At 40.4% G+C, this 12667-nt stretch overlaps 1 protein-coding gene across 4 annotated transcripts in view; it reads right to left on the reverse strand.

The window, feature by feature from the left end:
* CA8 (carbonic anhydrase 8) overlaps positions 1 to 12667 on the reverse strand; it is a 46815-nt gene that overhangs the window by 19908 nt on the left and 14240 nt on the right. For 2 of the 4 annotated variants that reach the window (XR_005826841.1, XM_040586494.1), the window contains exons 4-6: positions 6847 to 6900; positions 3000 to 3095; positions 544 to 606 (exon numbers count right to left, since the gene is read on the reverse strand). Coding sequence is in view for 3 of the 4 variants with exons in the window: in XM_040586494.1 (XP_040442428.1) it covers positions 544 to 606; positions 3000 to 3095; positions 6847 to 6900 (213 nt within the window). In the remaining variant the exon portion in view is untranslated. The remainder of the gene's footprint in view (positions 1 to 543; positions 607 to 2999; positions 3096 to 6846; positions 6901 to 12667) is intronic. The other 2 variants (XM_040586495.1, XM_040586496.1) reach the window with 2 other exon arrangements.

Raw genomic sequence — 12667 nt, forward strand, 5'->3', positions numbered from 1 at the left:
ACTTGCCCAAGGTCACTTAAGATAGTATCAACATTCTGGAGAGCACTCCTATCTCCTCAGTCCTACTAGGTTATTATCCACCCTTCAGGATCCCCACACATAATCCACCCGACAAGACAGCATTATGGATTTGCCAGTTTCCCACAGCAAGTTACTATGGGAACTCAGTTCACCTCTTTTTTTCCTCTACAAATTAAAACCAGGTAAGTCTGGAGATACTGCGGCCAGTGTTCACTAAGCATACTGCAGTACTTGCATTCACACTGACTTAATGATAATCACTGAAAACGGAGTATTTGCAATCAGCTATCGGTACAGGAGATCCGATTTTCCGGCCACCAGAAAAGGAAGTAACTACAACAACTGTATATTATCTGAATACTGTAAAATGTTGAGGTTCTGGTGCAAGGCCACCAAATGATGGTTTTCACACATGGTTTACTACAGACATATCCAAAACCCTTCTCTTGGCTTCATACAGACCCATCTCTCACTTCTTCTCTCTGGTCAGTGAAGGAAGCATTTCTTCAGGCAATGCCTTACCTTGTACTGGATGTCCTGGAGAATTTCAGTTACAGCCTTTAGGCCTACATGCTCTTTTCCTATCTGAAATACAGCAAGCAAAGGCGAGTTTCAGTATTTTTCTATTTCAGAAACTGTGAGGCAAGATAGAGGGCAACCAGAACAGTAAGTTCCGTAGCCGTTTTTAATTAATCTACACAACCTTATGTTAACCAAATACAAACATGGCAATTCTAAACAATTAAATCACTAGAAAGCCATCAGTCAAAAGTAAAAAAGGTGCAAATAACTTTAAAACAGAGATAGACACTCACAGAACAAGAGTCACAGTTAAGTCTGGTAAGTTTTTACTAACCCCGTTTTGCAGCATATACTGCATATGGAGTCCAAATCATGCAGCACAATGACATAAAAAAGCCAAGGATACAGTTTGTCCTTACCAGTTGTTGTCAGAAAATTACACAGAAAGGAACAGAGTAAACAAGCACAACAGACACTTTTTGAATTTGTTCCCATAATGCTACAAATCTGGCTCAAGGTATCTCTGAAGCTCAGAAGAGTTTTTCCCTGCCTGCAGAAAGCAGAATGGCAGTTCCCCTCCCTCATGGTGTCTCTGGAAGCAAAAGTCGGGCTTCCAGCAGCCTGTTGCAACACTGCCCTTACTGAACACTTTTGAGGCACAGAAGATGGGGCTTCCAAAAGAAATTCACTGTTTACATAACAGATTCATATTTTCCATGAACGTTGTTCACTCTGCACGCTGATTTCAGCTGCTCCTGATCTGAATCACCCATTCTAGGACCCTACCTTTTACCTTCAGAACACCACTGTCAAAACAGGAAGACTCAGAACAGCCTTCCACTTGGTTTCTTTGCCAACGTGCACACGTACAATGTGAGGAACGAAGTGGACATGAGTGAGAATGGGAGAGCAAGACCATGAAAAAATTGTTTACTTTTTGTTTCTCTTGGAATGGAATAGTTGTCACTGGAAGGAAACAACCGAATGTCAGCAAAAGGTACTTTGTTATTTCTAGAAATTTAAGAGGATTTCTTTTTGTTTCAAAATGGGATTTCAATTTAAAACTTTCAAAGCGCATAAAAGATAGAGAAATAACTTCAAATACGCTGTCTCTAAATTAATAATCACCAAGGGTTGTCGCTTAAACCAGTGAAAATATTTTCACTGATCTTAAAAATGTGTTTGAGAACTGTGGTGCAAAACTTTTGTATTTCCATGCCTTTAATGGGGCGGGGGGAGCAAACTCCTCTCCCTCTTCCTTTAATAAACAGCATAAATACTTTTCCTTGGTCAGTTGTAACTATATGATGCCTTTCTCAGCTAATGAAAAAGCCCTTTGGTATGCTTAAGAGCTCTGATGAAGGTGAGAGACCAGAAATGGAAAACTTATAAGAACTTATATATAACTTTCTAACTAACTCGAAGGTTACCTCTGCTGGAATTAGAAGGTGACTTACATAAGCAATTATCACACAGCCCTCTAGGATACAAAACTGAAGACTTTCTAACTTCCATTTTTAGCAGTTCTATCTGAGTGCTGGAGCTGTAACCAATGTACCTTTAAATTCAAACAGAGGTAAAGCTCAAAGGCACTCATAAACTCGTTATGAAATATGACAAATTAATAATATCACTGTGAAAGAAAAACCATTTGATCTAAGCATGAACTCTAAACCTCTTCCTCCAAACCCATTTAAATAAAACAGCTTGCCATTTCTCATGAGGAGGATGAGAATTTCGTGTTTGAGGACTAAAACTGAAAATCTTTTTTATAGAGTGTAGCCCTTGGAAAACCTTCAACAGCAATTAGATTATGGGGCTAACTTCCCAGCTTGCGTTACACCTTGCCAGGAAGCTTTAAGCCTCCTCGTTGCAGGCTTTTTTGAGGGTCTATGGCAAGACTTGTAACACTCAGTCTGGCATCTCTGAAAAAGCTAATATGACCCCACCTCACATTTGTCCTGTATGAAGAAGCACACTTATCCCTGTGTTCAGAAAAGTACAATTCTACTACCAGTTTTTGGCTGTGCCAATGAGATAGTAGGCTTTTATTTTTCCTCTTTCCTCCTCTCCTCTGTATATTTCCTCAACCCCTGAAGAGCAGGCCTGGCCAGGAATGGAGAAAAACACCGTACAGAGATAGCGAAGTGCTTGGACCTCCTGACAGCCCTCATGAGAAATGGAGATTGGATGTCTGCTTATAGCCAGAGTCACAGAGAGATGGCCGACTATCCTCTTCTTTAACTAACATACCTCAAATATCCTGTTTAAACAAAAATTACTTGTTTAACACATACACAGAAAAGATGACTGGGAAGTATGTTTTGAACAGAATACCAGCAGTCATACGTTGTTTTATTTAATGAAATAATCAAAAAAATAAAGAAAATGAAAAGGAACTCATTTCCTCAGACAAATGATAGAGCATGGTAACAAGTGCAACACAGGAAACTTACCTGCACAAACAAAGCAATAATAGCTATGCCGTGCTTCTTCCCTACTGCCTCATCAATGCTGCTGTACAGTGTGGAGTTCCAGTGCATTAGATGAAGCTAAAACAAAGCAGTGCAAATAGACCAATAGAGAAATACGTTTTGTAATAAAAAACCACCAGCAGTTAATGTCAATTAATAAAGCCTCAGCACATGTGTGTGTGTGTGTGTGTGTGTGCATAAGAGAATGTATGTATGTGCATGCCTATGGCTGTGCATGTAAGTGCATTCCTATTGTAAACATCAGGAAACTCAAGAGAAAAAAAAAATCAGCTGCAGAGGAAGTGATGCATAGCCAGTTCCCAAGCATCTACAATCAAGGTGTGAATAACCGTGCTAGTAACACTAAGGATGATTTACCAAATCCCTCATTTTGAAACTGCAATAATATCAGCTAATGAAACCCATCAACATTGCCTCTCAACCAGCCACCTCTCTTCCAAGACAGGAGTATGATTATGGACATAGGCTGTCCAAACACACGTCTGACTGGCTGACTGTACTATCTTAACGTCACTTGTCTCACATATCACCTCCCAAGATGAGTCACTCAAATGTCAGTAGTAAGAGTAGAAATTATTTCAGGAAAGGTTAAACATAGAGAAAGTCCAGCAGAGAAAATTGGCTGGAGGATCACCTTAGGGACAGCAGAGAAAGGGATGCTAAAGAGTAAAATATGAGCCCCCAGTTGCCTTCTTCCAGAAGGTAGCAGGGCCCGTAGGAGTTAATGCGTGAATATACATCAGGCAGCAGACACTGGATAGTAAACACAAAGTCTGTTCTGGTGAGGTGTCATAGCATGATTTCAGCAGTGGCGTTTGAGAAAAGTACTGGAAGAAAGACCAGCAGGTTGCTGGAAAGGAAGGAAGGAAGGGAGGGGAGGGAGGGGAAGGAGGAGGGTGGGAAGGGAGATGGGGGCAAGAGGGGAAAGAGAAAAGTGTTGGAAAACAGACTGAGGGAAAGAGAGAGAGAAAGGGAGGGAGGGACAGCACTATCTCCTGAGAGGTAATATGCATTTCAAACATGCGTTTTTCCAGCACTAATGCTAAAATGTAATCTCTGTGGCTGGGTCTGATAACATTGCAGAGCTTCAACATCCTAAGCACAGCTCCTTTGAAGTTTATCTGCCAACAACTTTTTCACATTCCACATAGATAAAACAGCTAAAAAATACAAACTCTTAGATTTAATTCCTGTTGTAAAATAATGATCAATGTTTTGCTCCATCATGTGCCTAAGAAGTTAAAATGTCACCCTGTTATCTAATATTGTTTCCACCTTCAGCAAAATCAGTTTTTAAAACAGATAGCGTGTCTTCCTATTTTGTGTTTTATTTCCGCACAGTAACAGCCTCTGTGAAATGCTTACTGCCCCTTAGACAACAGGACTTCACTTGGGCATCTCAGCATTTCAGAATACCAGTTCCTCAAGCACTCACTCTCCCCTTATTTACTCTCCAATGGGAATTTTGGGCACCCTTCTTGATGACTGTCACTGCAAAATTCAATACAAAATTTTAAATGAACACATTTCAAATTTAATTAAATTCCAAACTATCATACAAATAATTCCATTCATAATGATCAAAGGCATCTGCTGATGAACACGAAACATTTTTCTTAAAAAATATAATAATTCATTTACACATAAGAACACTAATACAAACTTATTTGCCCATGGCTACAAAACTTCTAGACATACAAATGCTCTCTGTTAGAACTAAGCTATTTATTGCCCATGGATTTACTTGGTGTCATGTATTTTTTTCACCTATACAAAGCTTCATTACACATTTCATTTGCCTTCGGCTTTTAAAGGAACAAAACCACAGGATCAAATAATGAGATTTCATTCTCCAGCACTCACATCAGCAGACACAGAACTACCATCACCCAAGAAGATGAAGCCAAAGCACTGCGTTTTCCGACAGGAGCCTGGCTTTTGCATCAGCTACCCACTAGAGGGGGCGCATGCAATCCCACGATCCTCACCAAAATCCTAACGTTCAGAAGGAAGCACGAAAGAAAAAGGGTGGGCTGAATGCAGTCGGGATGGCAACGTCCCTGGTGCAGCGACAACAGTGCTGCATGCCACTGCAGCTTGGCTGAAGTGTCAAAGCAAGCTTGTCCTTTGGTGCTTGGACCAATAACGCTGAGGGCAATTGCCGAATGTAAAGAGACCATGCCTTTGACTGTGTCAACAGGCAGGTCTTGGCTAAAGCTGCCATGGCATTCAGTCTGTTACATTCCCTTGGAGGTGAAGTCTAATCTGAGATTTGTCTGCATTCTGAAAACAGTGGGCTTTTTTCTGAAGATTTGAAAGGGAAATGCTGAGCCTCAGCAAGAGGAAAATGAGCAAGCGCTTCAGACTGTACCAGCAATGACCCCAGTTTATCCAGAAACAGACTGTTGTCCTGTCTTAGGCAGCAGGCTTATCAGGGCACAGACTTTCTTATGATAAGGCTATATGTACCAGGTAGAAAAATTACATCAAAACCTATGTGTAATACCATAAAACATTAAGAGGTCTAGAATTAGTCTGTGTAGCAGCATAAACAGCCTGACAGGAAAATGTGCTGCGAAATACACTTAGTTGCTGCAGAAAAGTGGGGGACCACAGTGCAAGAAGCCCTGCAGCTGGAACTGCTTTCCAAGGAACATACCTACTGGCCAGCACCTCTTCCCACATCTCCAGAGGACACGGGAAGAGTAAGTTAAGTATTAGCTAAGCATTTTAAGAGTATCTTTAGGTTCCAGAACTTCTTCCTTTCCACCATCTCAGCAGAGGTCAGGATAGTCTACTAAAAAAACAAACCATAACACAAAGACAAAAAAGGGATGTACTTAAAGCTAAGGTTGACACCGCTATGCTAGGTTCAGGTTTAGTAATCAACAGTACTGAAAAAAGGTACTGAAAGAGGCAGTCAGCACTTTCTGGTCCAAAGGTTTCTGTAACTTTGAGTTTCTGCTCAAGGATGCTTAAAATACATAGTAGGCTTCTTGAAACAAGAATCATCATTTTGTACTGGGCTGTTAAAGCCCAAGGTAGACCGAACTTCTGGTCTGTGTTTAAGATGCTACTGTGTTACTTTCTTAGAGGTGGTGATAATTACAGTGCATTAGTAATCTATTTTTTACACAGCAGGTTGTAAACTTCCCGTCATAAACACTGTCATGCCAAGTAGTATCAGCAGGTTCATAAATGGATTGTACAAATTATGGAAAAGTCCAAAAACAAACACTAAAGAGAAAAGGTAGAGATGCCGCCTCTAGCACTCCTACTCCCATGACGGTAGATGACTGGGGAGTTCAACAAAAAGTGGTCAGGCTTATGCACTCTCCCTATAAAGCATCCTTTACTGACACTGCTAAAGACAGCATACGGGATGGCCGCTGGCTTGATCCAGCAACATATCTATTATGTTCCCATGTTCTGAATCAAGACGGTATTCAGAATAGCTATTCATAGAAAAGGCTCTGTCATTAGGTATTCACACACTGAAATTAGACATGCAGCTTAATGGAAAATAATGATTAATAATGTAGTATTTCCTAACAACAGGCCAGCAGGCCTCACATCTTTTGCCCTAACTCTTATAAGCCTGTGCATGCACAGTGAAACATATAAAGAGATGTCAACATGCACTTAAATAAATGGAAGTCAAATCAAATCAATTCTTCTAGAGCAGGAAAAATGTAGCTCACATGGGAGCTGGGTAAGTACACGAAAAAGTGATTCAGGAAGGGAAATACTAACAAGGAAGTAGTAAGGCCTGAGTACAGCAAATTGTTGCTTTCAAATTGTGTCTTATCCTGTGTATTTGTGTGGTTCTCTGGAGCTGTTCTGCCTTCTGTTGGCTCTTTTTCTGTTTGTAATGTGACATCAGATGAAAACATCAGATAACAGGTTTTTTTTAAAAAAAAGATGGCAAAAGTCTACAAACATTATGGAATTTGAACTCTAGCGAGTACATTCCACAGACAGCATGGCCTGTAGCTCTTGTCAATATTTATGGCAATGACATACGCACAGAGGAAAGACCCCAGTGCTTTTACAAATCTTGAAACTGTCAACATAATGTCATGCCCATGCACACTGACAACTTCATAGCCATGCGTCTGTACCTTACAAGCAGCAATAGCCAGACAGGCTTATTAGATTAATGCTCTGTATTTTGCTAACCTTCAGTTTTATGTTATTTTGAGACAGCTACATAAAAAGCGCATACTCACAAGGGGTGCCAGTTTCCAGTATGAACATAACCATGTGGGGTTCTTTAAATAATCAGCTGCAATCTATTGGCAGCTTACCATTTTGTGGTTTTCGTCCAGAGTACACACAAGCTGCACCTGCCTGTATGGCAGGAGAGGCTCTGCTCAACTTGATAGCTAATGTTTTGGTACTCGGCAGTTATGACAGTTCTAATACAACCAAAATGAGTCAGCTATGTTGTTACCGATTATCAGTGCCTGGCTCAGCACTCCAGAGAGTCTGTTTTTACAAAATAATCAGAAAGGTATGAGAAACTCCTTAGCACTCAAAAAACACATTTTTCTCTTGGATAAAAAAATAATTTGGGGCCTTTTAACACTCCATCTGTAAATCAAAGAATTGTAGCAGTGAATTCCTTAAAATCAGATAAACTGAAAACTCATGAAGGCAAATGATAATAAAGGCTGATAAAGTTGATTTGTACTCTGAACAGCTGGAAAGACTCTCCTTCACAGGAAAGCTTAAGAAATTACTCCAGGTAGCAGAGCAAACCCCACAGATGGAACAAATTCTGAGAATCTTCTCAATTTTCATACAGTCCCCGCTCAACCAGGAGACTACCTATCCCAGTCCTAATTTCCTTGCTTATGAAAAGCTAATGCTGACACTAACAAGGGGCCTGCCTCAAATCAAGACTTTCTCAAAACTGAGCAAGGACCTGAAATTCTGGCTTTAAAAACAATAAACAAATGAAAACCCTACACTTAAATCCATTCCTCTCTCTACCACACATATATCTTTTATGTCAATGTGAAAAGAAAAGGCCTGGGACAACAGACTTTTACACAGAATCAGAGTGCCTGGGATGACAGATTCTGGCAGGAATCAAAGTTGCTGTATATGACCCAGCACATTTATCTGTTCTGGAAGCCAGCTTCTCTCAATGAAAAACAGAGTTACAAAAACACATACATTTTTCCCCTGTCTGGGGCACTGGCTACTCTATGTAAATCTGCAGGACCCTAAGCTCACAAGAACAAAAATGATCTTTTAAGCTCTGTTGCTGACCTTACTTCATTCCCTGCTCGCACATAAAAACATATCATGACAGGATAATTTATGTTGGAAGTGGCCTCTGAAGCTCAAGCGTCTCCTTCCCCCATTCACAGCAATACCAACTACAAAGTTAGCTACTAATTCGAAGTCAAATCAGGTTGCTCAGGCTCTTGTCTGACTTCTGCATATCTCCAGCGATGGAGATCCCACAACCTCCCCGGGTAACCCGTTCTGTGTTGGACCTCCCCCACAGTGGAGATTTTTTTGTCCTTGTATCAAATCAGAATCTCTCTTGCTGTGACCAGCATCCCTGGCCTCCCGCCCATCCACACTCCCCAGGAGTCTCTGCTCTGAAGCCCACACACGAATTGCCTGTGGCTGCCACAGTGATGCCTTCTGATTGACTCCGGACCAATGACTCTTTTTCAGACCTTCTCAGCCATCCACCTATGTGAATGACCATGTTTCACCTAAGCTTACTTTCACCTAAGCTTACCGACTCTTGCAGTGTCAGGAAAGTTGCTACTAGCTCTGTCCCTTACTGCGACAATGCTGTTGTGCATCTGTCACCCAAGTGCCAGACCAAACATGGGACAGGCTCATTCCTTACAGGAAAATACACTCTGTAATAAATCACAGCTCATCTTTTGTTATGACGTATCTGATTAGTGGTAAGGGGAGAAGGACTCCGCTCCAACATTTCTGTACACTTATATGATCTTAACGTTACAAACTCGCTATAAACCTGCACAATCTAGAATGACTTGCTGCCACAAGGAGTCCATACACTGTAACTGCTTTCTTCATGAATATTTACTGCAAAACTACTGAAACCCTAATTCGTTACAGGGGTCCCTATAAAACACTTTGCAATGTGCAGTGTTTCCACTGGCTAAGCCAGGCAGTCTGGAAGAAAGCACCAAGCCTACACCTCGCTGGAGTCAAGGAAAAATGTGCCAACAGTAAAACCTCTCCTGACCTCCCTGGCACCAGAACCAGGCCCTGAAAGGGACTTATGTCTGATAAAACCACCAGCAGCTGAGGCAGCAGAAGGCAAAGTGAAACAGCTGCCCAGCCTGGGTGTTGGTCCTGCCTCAACCTAATTGGCAACCATAGCCCATATTGCAAGAGCTTGTGACACTGGGGATCCTTCTGTTAACAGGCTCCTGCTTGTGCTCTACATACAGTAGAAGACCGTCATTCTTAAATAATTCCTTCAGATCTGCATGTTAAACTATTAGAACATCGGACTGTGACACTACGTCACTAGGCTTGCTTGAATCTATGCTGCTGTTGCAATCTCCCATTCTACTTTTTCCACTCTCTACACTCTTACTCTTTTACCAAGGAGCTAATTATTACAAAAGCTTCTTTCTACAACACATGCTGCACCATGTGTAAGTTAATCTTCTGGGAAGCTTTTTTCCTTCGTCAGAACTAGGTTATACAGCTACTTATTGCTACCTGTGCAACTAGAAAATACACGGTCCAGAAAAGGCTGCTTAGTCTAGTAACATTACAGGACAAGAAGGCATCTAAGGATGAGAGATAGGTTACTGCTCTTATATCTTCCCAACCCTTATTTCAATTCATACGGGCTGTACCTCAAAAGACTAATAGGTGAATACTACATCACCACATCTTAACCAGAATTGCATCTAAAACATGTGAATCTAGAAATTTCTAGCGTATTGCTTTTTGTCATATTTCTGTCACATCTGAGAGACTGGAGCTGAAACTCTGGTTTGATTCCACTTAAATATCATCCCACGGATTAAACTGCAACCCTAAAGTAAATTAAAGCAGATTTAGAGCTGCTCTGCTAAAGATTGTAGAACTAAGAACTGTTCCGGACTCACCCAAGTTTCTTAGAGTTCAGTGTAATCCAGTTTCATTCACAACATGCCTTAAAAGCTGAGAAGGGAACAGCACAGGTGGGAAACTGGTTACCTAACTAGGGCCACCATAAAGTCTTTTTCCTGGTTTGACAGAGATGAAATGAAGCTGAGTATTTCAGCTAGTAATAATGGAAGGAAACACAGCCTAGTCATACAATAATGACATGTAATTTCAACAACACAAATACAGCACATCACAGGAGGACAAAATGTGGAAAAATTGTGTCTTGCTATTATTGATGTACACAAGAATTTATGAGTTGATACTTGACTTGGCACTGAATTGTTTCAGGAAGCAATTGAGTAAGCTGTTGGCAGTGACCATAATATACAGTAATTAAGATCCAAATCCTCACAAGGGGACAGAACCAAGGATATGACCAGGGCACACAGCTTCAAAAAAAGTGATTAAAAAAATAGAAAGTTAGTTATTAACAGCCTGAAGGAGAGGTTTAGGAAATTAAAGTTAATGGAATTGATACAGAGGCTGTTTGAAAATATCTTGGGAGAACCAGGAGTACGTATACATACTCCTGGCCACAGAAAAAAGAAACAAAACCCCATAAAGTAACAAACTCTGCACAGTTAAACATTACAGTTCAGTCAAGGTAAATATGCTTCCTTTGAAAATGCAACTGCAAATAAAAGCAAATGACTAGAGCATGAAATCTGGGCAAAATCAAGAGAAGGATGAGGAAGTAGCCAAGCGAGTTAGGTTATTAATCAGTGTACTTGGTTTATGCTTGTAGATTTGAATTTTTTAAGTCTTCTAATGTGGATAGGTGCCAAGATGCCACTGAATTTCAGTAGAAATTAACATTTCATACATAGATCACTGTCATTAAAAAAATGACATCAAAGGAACTCTATGCCTATCTTTGAAAGCAATGTTAATTTCAGCACTGAGACAAGCTGAAAGCAGCACCAAGAAACACAGATGACGACAGTGTTAGCATTAAAAATCTCCTGATTAATATAATGTCAGAGAAGGGGCAACACTGCTTCTGCTGAACTTCTGCTTGTTACAGTTTATTGAAAGTGTTATGGATCTAGCAGGTCTAGTCTGTGAGTTAACCACCAGTCTCCAAGAACGTACAGAACAAGATGACATTCACTGAATAAAGACTGCAATCTAAAATCAAGAGGAATTAGGTCCGAACAAATCAAGTTGGAACAGAGTACAAGGTATTCTGGAGATACTGTTTAAACAACTTTACTGTCATAGTGTGAGCTATTGTATGTCTCAGGTCAAAAGCTAAATTCACGACTAAAACATGCAGAATAAATGCCTGACTGGGACATCAGAGTAGTACAGAACCTTTGCAGACTGGTGCTCTACTTTCCAAGAACATCTTTGAAAGAGTGTGGAACTGTAACATGTCTGTAAATAAAATTATTCCAGTTGAATCATAAAAGGAACGGTTGAAAAGACACCTTCCAAAATGAATTCTCTTTCCAAAAAGCCAGCTAAGCGACAGCAAAAGTAGTCTAGCCAACTGTGCAGCATACCTTCAGGTGTGCCACTGAAAAGGTCAGGAATAGTGGGACTACTGAAGTATTTGCAGCACCTCAGGAAACACTGTTGCAGTTGCTGTGGCAAATCGCTTGTGCTAAAGAATTATCCGAACTGGTAAGCCATAATTAAAAAGAACAATAAAAACATCGCAACATCTAATATTAAGCAGGAATCTGTGTTCCCTTTGAACAACGTAATCACAGGCAGTAGGCTCATTTCATGTAAGACAAAGAACTGCTGGTCTGTTGAAAAAATGAAATTAAGAGCAGGAAGTACTAACGTGTATGGAAAGACTCAAAAGACTACAGCTATGCACATAAAAGCAAAAGGTTAAAAAAAAAAAAAAAAAAAAAAGACAATTAATTTAAACTTCCCACAAAATGGGAAAACAGGTCAAATCTTGTGTCCTTCTAACCAGAGATGGACTAACTCTTCAGAGAGAGGCTTCATTTCTACCGTATAAAAGGCTGGGAAACAGGAAAGGGACACAAGGAGGATGGCACAAAGCCAAACACAGCAGGTTTCTCAGCACTCACAGGGAGGCAAGATATGGGCATAAACTATCTTCATGGTTAATGCAAACACGATGCCAATGTCTTCACCTATCTTGAGTTTCTGTCAAGGACACTAAAGGCAGAAAGCTTCACAAACCCCATCTAGACCCTTTTTGTTCAGGCCTTGAACAGAAAATCAAAATATCTCCTCATCTGCCCACAGAAGCTGCTGACATGTAACATTAGCTTGCCTGTTTCTTAGGAAAATCACTGGCAAAACATTGATGGGTATTGGGGAAACTGTGGATGCTGCAATTTGTAATTTGTGTGTATTTATTTTTTCTTCCCATTTGAAAGCACAAGCAGTGCTTATTTCTACCGGCACACATAGGAGATGAAAAGAGATCAGGAATTAATCAAAAAATAATATTTTTCGAACTGTAATAAAAGTATACA

The sequence above is a fragment of the Falco naumanni genome, chromosome 3, assembly GCF_017639655.2.
Source record: "Falco naumanni isolate bFalNau1 chromosome 3, bFalNau1.pat, whole genome shotgun sequence".
In the NCBI taxonomy this organism is placed as follows: domain Eukaryota; kingdom Metazoa; phylum Chordata; class Aves; order Falconiformes; family Falconidae; genus Falco; species Falco naumanni.